We start from the raw sequence: 12,492 nt of genomic DNA on the forward strand, positions 1-12,492 counted from the left end.
AAGTAAATTCCAATTAAAAAACGAAATCAAATAAATATTTATACTTAAGCCAAACATAAAGTTTACAAAACATATTTTCAGTAGCTGCAAAGCGCGCAAAAAACTTTTTCTTGCATATATAAAAAGTTCAAATTGAAATTGTAAATTTTGTGTGATTTTTTTGTTTTTAACAATTTGTTTTTATATATATTACACGACGTGCCAATGATTAATTGTTGCTATATACGAGTATATGTATATATATACTATATAATTTTTTTCTTTTTCTTTTTCTGCTTGTGACTGTACATTAAAATTAAATGCAAATTGAATTTTGTCATAAAACGGCAAATATTAAAATTTAAAGCAAGGAAAACAAAACAATTAAAATATATATTTTTTGTTTTTATTTTTTGTAAGTTGAAGCAGCAGCATTTTGTAAAGAAACAAGCCAACGAACCAACAAACAAAGCGCTTGCCAAAAAACTATACAGAATATAATAAGTAATTGTTATATATATTAAATATATATTTTATATATTTTTGCTTAAACACAAAGCGCTTGTAACGGCCTAGACATAAGGTACTTAAAATACTAGAGAGCGAGAGACAGTTGTGTTGTTTTTTTTTTTTATGCTCTTGAGCATATATAGAAGCAAACATAACGGCATTATAAATGTATATAAATATCTTGGCAGTTTTTTGAGGGCAAAGGCAAAGTAATTGTAACAAAAATCGAGAAGCTCAAAATTTGCGGAAATAAACATGCGATCAAAATTAGTTTGATTAAAAAATAAAACTGTACCACAAAATTATGTTACAAATGTAGCAGAGTGTATGTGTGCTATGTATGCATGTGCGCGCGTATGTGTGTGTGTGTATGGGTGTAAGTGTGTGTGTTTGTGGGTGTATGAAAGAGTTATTAAATTCAAATTAAAATTAGAGTGGGGAAGAAAAAGAGAGAGAGAGAGAGAGAGAATAGAAAAAATCGGGTGAGAGTAATTGTGTTGGTTATCAGATGAATGTGGGGGACAAAATTCTGATACAGATAAAGTCAATAAATTTAGATTGTAACTTTAATAATTTAATTTCAGTTTTTAAGTCCTTAGATCTTTATGGGAACAGATTTTATAAGAATTAGTTCAGATCCCTTAAATTGTTATTCATAAGAATAGAAAAAATGTTTGGAAAATTGGTCTGTATTTTTTTTATTTACCTTTATTTTTAATAATTTAGTATGAAATTTGATATTCTCAAAATTCTTTGGTCACTGACTTTTCTTAGAACTAACAACTGAGATAAAACTTTGGATTAATTATACATTTTTAATTAATATTTTTGAAAAGATTTTTTTTAAATTGTCTAATATAATTTTTGATTTTTGGAATCTCTTACATGTAATATTTTTGTAGGAAATATTAAGATTTTAATGGACACTTCGTATTTGAAAATTTCTGATTATTTTGATACCCAGCTTTATCGACTTTACCAACTATATATTGATGAACATGTTGATGGAGGTTTTGTGTTTATAATTAAATTCTAAATTCCACTATAAACTAAGTGAGAAAAATAACTGAAACTAGGTCATAACTGAAGATATAAGAGACGAAAACTAGAAATAGTATTTAGCGAGTTATAGCAGATAGTGAGAAACTATAACTAAAACTAAATAGTCTTAAACTAAAAAAAAGTAAAAACTAGAGTATAAAGAGAACTGCACGTTTTCGATATTAATATGTGTGAGAGAGAGAGAGAGAGATATATATATTTTTTTCTTGTACGTTTGCTGTTGTTTTTTTGGATAGATATAGGTTACGTATGAAAGGGAAAGTATCTCTGTTTATATATATATATAGTTTTTTTTATGGTATAAAGTTTGCTTGTTATTGTTCTTACTTGAAAAACTGTGACCGTGGCCCATAAAATGTTGTTGAAGTGTTTACGATCGCATTCACATTGCGGATGTCGGCTGATAATTTCGGGACACGTGCACTCGCGTTCGAGTCCGGATTCGTCCAAAAATTTACAAAACTTACCGCCAAACAGATACATGCCGAGTATGCTGTAGGTTTATATATATATGTTTTTATATATATATTTTTGTATATATATAGTTAAGAGTAGTTGTGTTGTATATATATATATATATATATTTTCAAGTTTCGTATGTTATGTAGTTGCGATTTAATAATTTATGCATATAAACGAGTAAAGAATAAATAGTAATAGAGCTATTTGTTGGAACCTCAATGCCTCAATGTATATATTATATATATATATATATTAATTATAAGCTATGTTTTATAAAAATATTCAAGTGTTTTTATATATAGACAGTTTGTTTGTTTATATACTTAAAAGATTTTTGTTGTTTGATTCTTGCTTTATATTTATATTTACTCAGTTGTGTAAATTTTTTATTGTCTGTTGGGTTTTTATAACTGTACAGCATGGTAATATGAAAAAAAATACTGGGAAAAACTATCATTGTGGCTAATATACAAGTAACGAGTACAAGTATTTGTTGTTGTTGTTTTTAGCAAAAAGTTGAGTAAAGCAATAAGGTTTTTATATTACAGTTTTATAAAAATAGAAATTGTCGATCCTGACCAAAACGCTAGAGACTGTAGTTATGTCTTTCGGGGGTTTTTGGAATGTGTGTGTAAGATGTAAAAGTATCGAGAGCGTTATAGTTTACAGTTGAGAGTAATGTTTGTGTTTTGTGTGTGTGTGTGTTTATAGTTTAGGGAGCGTTACTAAGCAACGATAGATAGTACGTTATATACATAGATATATAGAGATAGTCAGTATATTCATATACTTAAGAGTTAGAAGCATAGAAGTATGTACAATATCGAGAGATTGATTCAATAAATAAACAATTAGAGTTAGAGTTAGAAAAAACAAGTGTCAAGTGTTGGAGTAGTTCATAAAAAAAAGTGACGAGTATTTGGAATAAGAGTAGCACGTGAGCAAAAACAAGTGTCAAGTGTGTCAACGAGTAGCGAGTTAGAAAATAACGCGAGTAACAAGAGTAGCATGCACAATCAAAAAACTAGCGAGAGAGTTAGTTACGAAATTAACGAATTTGCAGTTTAGCAGGCGATTCTCATCAACTTTTGAATGCTTACCTGTGTGCAATGTTATGAACATGACAACTGCCTTAAATATAACTAGCTATGAACAGGAATATATATATATAACTATAACTTCAACTAGGTCTAGTTCATCAATTTATAACGAGTAACTCTAAGTAACGAATGCGCGCTGCTTGCTACGAAAACGAAATGAAACGAAACATGCTATTCATACTCTAAATTGCTACAAAATAAAATGAAATCGAAATGAAACAAAAGCAAAGTGCAAGCTAGCAATTAAAAATAGTGAACTTAACTGATATCAAAAACTATATTTTGTAATAAACAAAGTTCTCACACACGCACGCACCACAGACGAACACAATTTATTAAAAATAAAAGGACATAAACACTTAAAGAGACAGAGCGAGACAGACGACAGCGAGAGAGTTAAAGGAAACGTGAATTTTTTGTTAACATAAAAACAAGTTAAGGCACAACAGTTATAATTGGGAAACATTACTGTTATCTTTACGTTATTGTTATTATTTTTGCAAGCCTAGCACATTATTGATTTTCGTTTAACACAAACAAACAAACAAACTAACAAAAATGTAAATAAAATCAAAAAACAAAATGCTTACGTTTGTTGAAAAAATTTCACGATATTTCTTGTTCAGGTTTCGTTAGTGTTTATTGATATTATATGACATACGATTAGGTGTTAATTTAAATTATTTGTTAAAGCATATTGTATTTGGTATTTGTTTAAATATAGTTATATATGGTAGTAGTATATATATATAAAGATATTCATTTTTTTTATATGTTATATGCATGTTAAAAATTATAAAATGCTAATAGGGTGTATAGCAATAAGGTCTACCTGAAACACTGTGACGAGCGCCCAAAGCAGGCTGTCGAAATTCTTACGATCGCAAATCTTCTCTCCGTTAACTTTCTCGCAGAATTTACATCCGAACAGATTCATGCCGAGTATACTAAAGTGATGGTTTGGTATATATATATATATATTGTTGATATATATATACAATTATATATTATATCAATTCTATATTATATGATTCATTTATTATTTGCTTATATAATATATGTATATATAATATGTGAATTATATATTAAAAAAATTAATATTATATTTAATTATTAGTTATTTTTTTATGTGGTATTTTTTTGTGGTAGGGTATATATATGTTTTGATTGTTGTGATGTTTAGCATAATATATATATATTTTTTTTAGATGATTTTCAGTTTTAGCCATAAACATATTTATTAGTATAATATTTAGTTTAGTAGAGCAGTAGGTGTGTAATAAGGCAAGAGAGGGAGAGAGAGAGAAAAAGAAAGACAAAAGAGAAACAGAAACAGACAGTCATAGTAAGAGCGCAGAGAGAAATTCAGATATAGAGAGAGAGAGAGAGAGAGAGAGAGAGAAAGAGCAAGAGAGAGAGTTGTGTCTTTAAGTGAGAGCAGCAAATGCAAAATGTTTTTCTTTTCGGTACTTTTTTCTTAATTTATTAAGAACTAGAGAACACAAAGCTTTGCACTAAGCTAGAAGGAGAGAGAGCGAGAGAGAGAGCTTACAATATTAAGCTCACTCACACATAAGCAGACAACGTTTTATTTTTTTTTTTGAAAGCAAAACTCAAGATTGAAAGTTTAAAGTTGGAAAAAATCAACAACAACGCGCGTGTGTATAGAAAAGCGAAAGCTAGAAATAGAGTTGGTAGATAAATATATATTTTTTTATATATTGTTTAAAAAACATGTAGATTGCTCTGCAAGTTTTATATTATTTTTTTTATCATAGTTAAGGCGCTGGGTTTTTAGAACTGGGTACAATGCTTCTTATATCAGAAAACATCATGGTATATCATTATTATTTAGCTTTTTTTTGTGTATTTAGTGTAGGTCATGAATTTTGTAGGTGACTGTGCGATTGTTTTTATTTTAGATTGTTTTTTAGAGTTAATATATTTTTGTTGTTGTTAACTACACAAAAGATATACGAATTTTAGTTTATAAAACAGAGCACAACTAAGCTAAACTTAACTGTTGTTGTTGTATGTGTCATTTGTTGTAAACTTATGAAAAATGATATATTTAATTATTAGTTAGTTTCTAATATAAAAGGAGTATTTTGATATTGTATATTTATATATGATATATATATATGCGTATATATAAATAATTTAGTTACTTAAGTACAGTTATGTATTCAAAAACTGCAGCGACTGCCAAACTACACAATAAAGCGTATGGAATACATTATATCTCAGATACTGTTGTAAGAATAAATCAAATCGCAATTATTTATGAACATAAATAAATATAGTTGGCTTGTGTTGTAAGCTAACTGAAACATCGATAATAAAATAGTAAAAATCATTTTTTTAATAAAAATTTTCTGCATTTAAACAATTTTAAACGCTGTTTCAATAAAGCTTTACAACATTGTAGCCAAATAGTGTTGGTTTTGTGTGTGTGTGTGTGTGTAATACAAGTGTTGGTAAATATTCTAAAAAAGCTAATACACACATTTAATAGATTTAATTGAATTGAAGCTTTCGACTAGCTAACTAATTTTTCATTTGTAACTGTTTGTTATTGTCTGCGTGTGTGAGTGTGTATGTGTAAAAAATTAAACGAGTATTAAATATTGTTTTACAAGAGATAAAGGGCAGTAGTGTATGCGTTCATAACTCGTCAAGAGAGATCAACGAGTGTGAGAAAAATGTTAAAAGTACTTACATACGCTTAAGAGTATGTAAAAAGAGAGAAAGACAAGAGAGCAGGTGCCGATGGCAAACTCTCATTTATTGTGTTAAAATAAAAAAGAAAGACAGAAGAAGAGAGAGCGATAGACAAATACCACTCGTGTATATTTGCATGTGTGTGTGTGTGTGTGTGTAAATGCAAAAGTGAACGAGCGAACGAGTCAAAGTGTACGAAAATTTATGTTTACTTAAGTACTGTGTACGCATAAACAGACTGGAACCAGAGACAGTGAGAAAGAGCGTAAGAGAGAGAGAGGGAGAGACAGACAGAAAGAGAGAGCGCGAGCAATGGGGGAAAAGTTAAGAGCGAATGGGAGCTATGCTGCACTTGCGAAACGGTTTTCAAAATTCAAACTACTAAAAAAGTTTCAAAAGTACTTAAATGAGTGAGAGAGTCAGTTATAGAGTATAGATAAATATAGAAGAGTTCAATAGAGAGAGAGAGAAAGAGCAAAGAGATGTAGCGCTCACTCACATTTGAAAACGTATAGAGCTATATTCAATTTGTATCAGGGATAAAACTCAGTTTAAGTGTTTTAAGTGTTGTATAATTTTGAAGTAGAGAGAGACAGAGCATTAAATGTAGTGTAAGGTAAAAGGGCGCATGTGTATGTGTATGAAAGAGAGCAAGAAACAGAGCGTTAGAGAGAGAGCGCGTATCTATGAGCAGAAAGGAAATCATGTATTTGTTGTTGTTTTCGGGTTTACCTTCGACCAAGGTTTTGGTTTTATGGGAAGTTTTGGACGCTAACGTATATATAGTCTATATATGTATACATTTGTACAATTATAATTAATACACAACTATTAGTAGGAGTGACTCTAGCAGCCTTTTATCTCACATTCAATCGTTATATACTTAAACGACTGCTACTAACAAATATTTCTCTTGTTTTTGTTTCACTTTTCACAGTACAATTCAGTAGGTCAAATGGGTTTAAATGGGGGTCTCTTTGGTAATGATTGCTTAGTATATGTGTTTTTTTTTTTGTCAGAAATTACAGCCTCAAAGTAGAAAAGTTATTTTGTTAGCAAATGTCAAAAGACAATGAAATTTCGAACATTTTTTAAACAATTTTAGTTACAAAAAAATATAACTATTTTTATTGTAAATTTAAAATTGCTCTTTTTATATTTAAATTATATTGAGCATATTTAAAAAAAATTTCGAAGGGATTCCAAACATTTCGAATATTATTTAAACAATTTTAGTTAGAAAAAAAATCAAATTATTTTTATTCTTTTAAATTTCTGTAAATGAGAAATTAAAGACATTGTTCTTTTATTTTATAGTTACACGATATCAACAAAATGTTGCTAAAACTTCTTTGTCCTTAAATATTTACTCAACTACCATAAACTTTGAACATTTGTAATTTCCATTTGTTATACTAGTATATATTATATATGATAAAGCTTTTGTTCTTTTGATATGCAGTTGAAGTTGTTGAAGCGCAGCGAGCGCGCCTCTTAAGCAATTACATATAGTACTTATGTATTAGTGTGTGTGTGTGTGTGTCTGTGTGTGTGAGTATTTGTGTATTAGTCTGTTGTGTTTTAGTTGTGCAAACTGTGGCAACAGTCTGAACTCACCTGAATATGAATATGAAGAGCACAAGCAATGAGAAAAAGACAGCAACATTATCCATGGTACGCAACATGACAAACAATTGTCGCCGTAAATTTGGCATAAAGCGCACGAGTTTGAGAATGCGCAACAAGCGGAATGTACGCAGCACGGATAGGCCAGAGCCACCGCCTCCGGTGCCATTGCCCAGAAATTGTTGACATATCTCAATGGCACTGAAAATTGAAAATGAAATATAAACAAAATCAATAGGGAACATGCAGCTTAGGCAATAATTTAATACATATTTAATATAATTTGAAAAAATTACAAAAAAAAATTGAAGTTCATATTTTAATCAGTTGCAATAATTATATATTGTCATTGCTATATTGAACCTACCTGAGTATAACAATGATGCCGTCGAAGACATTGAAGCCATTGGCGATATAGCGGAAAGGTCCCTCGGCCACCACTTTGAGCAGCATTTCGACAGCAAAGATGCCCGAGAAGACAATGTTGCTGGTCTCCACGATAGCGGTAAGCTCTTCGGGCTGATCGTGATACTCAATGCCCATGGACAGAGTGTTGATTAGAATTGCTAGCAAGATGCCCTGTTGGAAATACTTGTGCTCGACCAAACGCTTGATATAGCGACGAATCCAGGAGCAAACCCGCATGATGCAACGATAGACGGCAATTAAACAGCGCAATGCTGGACCGCGTGGACGCTGATGCCGTCGCTCATCAAGCGGCGACAGAGCATTCTGATAAAGATCATAGCAGCAGGCATAGTCCTCCATATAATTGCCAGTGGGCACAAATTGACGCGCCGCCTGTTGTCGCTGTGCCGAGCGTGAGCTCTGCCCGCCACTGTGATGATTGTGCTTAGTGTTGTTGTTGTTGTTGTGATGCTGATGCTGATGCTTGCGTCGATGCGAGGGCGTAGCCGTAGGCGTGGGCATGGGCACAGCTGCAGAGACAGCAGTTAATTCCAGATTTTTAGCTGGTGCCGCTGCCTCAACCGCAACGACATCGGCTGCGGCGCCAACTGCTGCTGCTGTGGCCGCTGTTGGGGCACGCTTATGTTGCGCCTTCAATGCCTCCATCGTGTGCGGATCGCAGCGAGCGAGCGATGTATAAAACGATTCAAGCGTACTCTGACCCGTCGGCAAGGCCGCTGAAAAGGCCACAGAAAATGCTAAAAGCTCTTGACAAGTCATCGCGTCGTGTATACCCAGCTCGGAGCAATCTGCATATGGATTGGCAATGCTGCCAATTGTCTGCGGTAGATTCACCTAGAATAAAAAAAAAAATAAGTATATGATATTGTTATTAACAATTATTGATTACTAGAACTCCAAAGGCAGCGCTGCTAAATTAGATATTTATAGTTATTTTCGAACTACTTAATTTTAAGAATTAAATTTCTTACTTTTGTTATTAAGCCTTGAAGAAATGGCTGCCTGTATAATCAATTTCTTATATTTTGTAGCAATTTCTACATTTCTAAAACCTTTTTCCTAAATCTTTTGCTTGGTTTTCACCTCGAATTATGTCTATTGACTACTCACCTGCCAAATGCTGCCATCGCCCGCTTGTGTCATCTTTTCAGTTGAATGTACGTTTTGCTTTTCCAGGCTGTTGCTGCTGCTGCCGCCGCCGCCATTGCCAGCAGCAACAGTTGCTGCTGCTGCAGCAGTAGATGTTGCTGCCGCTGCTGCTGCTGTTGTTGTTACAGCTGCTGCTGCTGCTGCTGCTGCGTTAGCGCTGCTGCTGCTTGTGGGCGGCTCTGCGCTTAACGCTGGCGGCGTATGCAGCAGAACATATTCATTGAACATGACTGAAGGCCGCCGGCTGGCCGATGTGGGTGGACTAAGGAAGCCCGATGTGCATGGATGGCTCTGATATAACCCCCAGGGTGAGAGCGAAGGAGAGAGAAAGTGTGTGGGAGAGATTGCGTGTATTTCATTAGTTGATGACAACACTTTGCAGTCAATTGCTGCTGCAACATTAATGTTGCTGCAGCAGCTTCAATACGAATTTCCAATTTCAATTGCATGCTAATTATCAATTCTCAATGACATAACCTTCATTTGACATTGACACTGCTTTTGCGCATTTGCCATGTCAAGGCAGCAAATTTCCAATTAAAAATGGACGCCTCAACGCAAACTTAAATTTCATTAACGCTACAAAGTATGCTACATATTTACAATTACTATATAAATAATATTCGCCATGCAAAACAAACTTTTTTGGGGCTCTGAGCAACATTTTCAACAAGTTAAATATACAATATATACAATTGGGTGCTACATAAATTTCGAAATATAACTCAATCAAGTGAAAATTTACAAAAAATTGAATGTTAGTTATACATAGAGGTTGAATTTGTAGTTTGAATTGTTGATTCGAAATTCTGTAGCACTCTAGAAAATATTCTGTGTGATTTTAATTTTTATGTTTGGCTTTTCTGATTGTGGAGTTTGAGAATTTCGCCAAAAGCAAAAGCGTTTTGAATTTCTTATTTCGTAACTGTATTTTATCTGTTTAGTGTTTTCAATATTAAAGAATTTTGCAATACCTTGCCTAAGTTTCCCAACTGCAGCTACGAAATGTGCAACGATTATTGGCAAATGTAAAATAATGTTATTATTATTTTTTAGCTATAGTTATAGTTATTAATTTGAGTACTTTGTTGGAGTATTATATGGAAATTTAACTGTTATGTGTTGCATTGTCAAGTTTCTTTAAAGATATTATTTTTTCATATGGGTAATACCCATTGGGTATATCGTTTTGGAATTTGAATTTTTGCGCAATTTTGTATTGCCAAGTTTATGTGTATAACGTATTTTCGAATATCGTAAATTTCAATTTGTGTGTGGCATACGCAAATATGATATTCCCGAATATCGTATATCGTATGTGAATATCGTATTTTGTAATATTGTTAGTTTTGCTTGCTTGGCATTTAAATCGCTTGCACTTTGCTTAATACTCACAATCAATTGCTCCGAGTCAATCACCTGCTGCGGCAACTTGAGCAAAATTGTCTTCTGTTCACCTGCTGCGCCCTCTGGCGGCTTCAGCTGCATGCTGTGGTTATGCAGTGCGGCAGGCTTCTTAAACGACGAGGTGCGTCGTGGTATTCCATTGCTGCATTCCCCAATTGCCGACTGCTCCGTATTGTCCGAGGACGACAGCAGCTGACCGCTGACGGCAGCTGCCACTCCCATGCCCACAATGGGCGAATGTTGCAGTTGCAGCTGCAACTGATGCTGATGCTGAGCATTAGCCATAGTAACGCTGGCGGCGCTGCCATTAATACCATTCACCAAAGCCACAGTGGTTTGATTGTGGGCACCACCACCACCACCAGCAGCAGCAGCACCACCACCACCGCCGCTGCCATTGTGGCTGCTGCTATTGTTATTGCTGCTGCTGTTGTTATTATTATTGTTGTTGTTATTGTTGGAGTTGAGCGGCACCATCACCGTAATCATCTGATCCTGAATGCTGGACGGCTTGCGATTGCTGTACTTGGGACAATTCGGATGGTGGCACTTGATGCGCGACGGCGAGAATGTAAGATTATTATCGGCGTTGGGCAAGAGACCTTCGCGACGCTGCTGACGTTGATACCTGCGTGGGCGTTGAGGGTGGGGCGGGGATAGGCGCGATGGCAAATGAAAATGTTGCACATTAGATTAGTTAAACATTGTTTGCATGAGTGTAATTACACACACACACACACGTACATAAACATAAATGCATAATGCACACACACACACGCACACGCACACTGGTTCATGTATTTACAATGGGTAATTTATGCGAATTTTTCGAAGCAATAAAGTTGCAAAGTAAAGAAATTAATCAAACAAACCAAAGTTAATAATTTATAAGGTATTGAATTCAACGAGTCAAGTTCAAAAAATTGCAAATGAATTTAGCATTCATATTCTTTTATAAAATAGATCATTCTTAACTATTACTTTTTTGTTTGAAATAAATTTTAATGTTCATTTAAAAATTATTAAATTTTTATTTAAAAAAATAGCTTTCATATATTCGATTAATAATTAATTTTAATAGCATAATATTTATTTTATTTTTATTAAATGTATGCTGAAGTTTTAATCAATTAAACGCAAAAGATAAGTTGCCAAGTAAATTTTATAACAAACTTTAGAATGATTGTGCACAAAATTATTCAAATTGCCCATTGTACAATGTGTAGTGTTGTTGGTCGGTATTGGGTTGGGAGCAACTGCTTGCTCATTAGCGTCAAAAGCTGTCTGGGCATATCTATGCCTATATGTATGCATGTGTTTGTGTGTGTGTGCGCTTAATAATTAGACAACAATTACATAATTCAATCAAACTAAACACACGACTCGCAACCCAAGCACACGCTTAAACAAGCTTTAAACTCAACTAAATTACAAAATTAACACAAAATATTTGAAAGCAATACAGAATAAATATTTGTAGCTTTTGCTTTATTCTTCGCTAAACTTGCGCGCATCGCTTAAATGCAATTAAATGTAAGACTGCTCTATTTAAAAAAATAATAGCATGCTATATATATATCGAAGTATATATTTATATGTATAAAAGCCACACGTGCTTAATACTCAACTGCGACTATCTAATTTTAGCACATTCATTGCAACTTGCAGCTTCAATTGACTGATTTTCGCTATATAAACTAACTTATGTTTGATTGAAATATTTATCAAAAGCAGACTACAATATTAACACTTGGATTAGTGCTAAGTCAGTCTTCAAGATTACTCCACAACCAAATTGCTTACTTTTCCTTAATGAAAATCTTGCTATGTCGTTTAAGCTCAACATTTTGTCTTTATATAGAGCAGCAGTAAAGTCTGTCGACCTTCATGATTCTTAAGTGCATATTATTTCACTTGTTGACCAAAATAATCAAAAAGGCTAACAGCAAGTTGCTATTGTTGCTTAATTGAGGTCTTGTGTCTGATAGCTGCTCCCTTTTAATAACAAAATACATTTTATTTTATTAAGAAATTCATTTAAACTCAA

At 33.2% G+C, this 12,492-nt stretch overlaps 1 protein-coding gene across 5 annotated transcripts in view; it reads right to left on the bottom strand.

The window, feature by feature from the left end:
- LOC108606420 (voltage-dependent T-type calcium channel subunit alpha-1G) overlaps nucleotides 1-12,492 on the bottom strand; it is a 43,791-nt gene that overhangs the window by 10,156 nt on the left and 21,143 nt on the right. For 2 of the 5 annotated variants that reach the window (XM_017996517.1, XM_017996516.1), the window contains exons 9-14: nucleotides 10,434-11,073; nucleotides 10,013-10,036; nucleotides 9,000-9,329; nucleotides 7,828-8,723; nucleotides 7,452-7,661; nucleotides 1,879-2,044 (exon numbers count right to left, since the gene is read on the bottom strand). In XM_017996517.1, the coding sequence (XP_017852006.1) occupies nucleotides 1,879-2,044; nucleotides 7,452-7,661; nucleotides 7,828-8,723; nucleotides 9,000-9,329; nucleotides 10,013-10,036; nucleotides 10,434-11,073 (2,266 nt within the window). Of the gene's footprint in view, nucleotides 1-1,878; nucleotides 2,045-3,945; nucleotides 4,061-7,451; nucleotides 7,662-7,827; nucleotides 8,724-8,999; nucleotides 9,330-10,012; nucleotides 10,037-10,433; nucleotides 11,074-12,492 lie in introns of those variants that run through there. The other 3 variants (XM_017996519.1, XM_017996520.1, XM_033294543.1) reach the window with 3 other exon arrangements.

The sequence above is a fragment of the Drosophila busckii genome, chromosome X (genome assembly GCF_011750605.1).
Source record: "Drosophila busckii strain San Diego stock center, stock number 13000-0081.31 chromosome X, ASM1175060v1, whole genome shotgun sequence".
Taxonomy (NCBI): Eukaryota; Metazoa; Arthropoda; class Insecta; order Diptera; family Drosophilidae; genus Drosophila; species Drosophila busckii.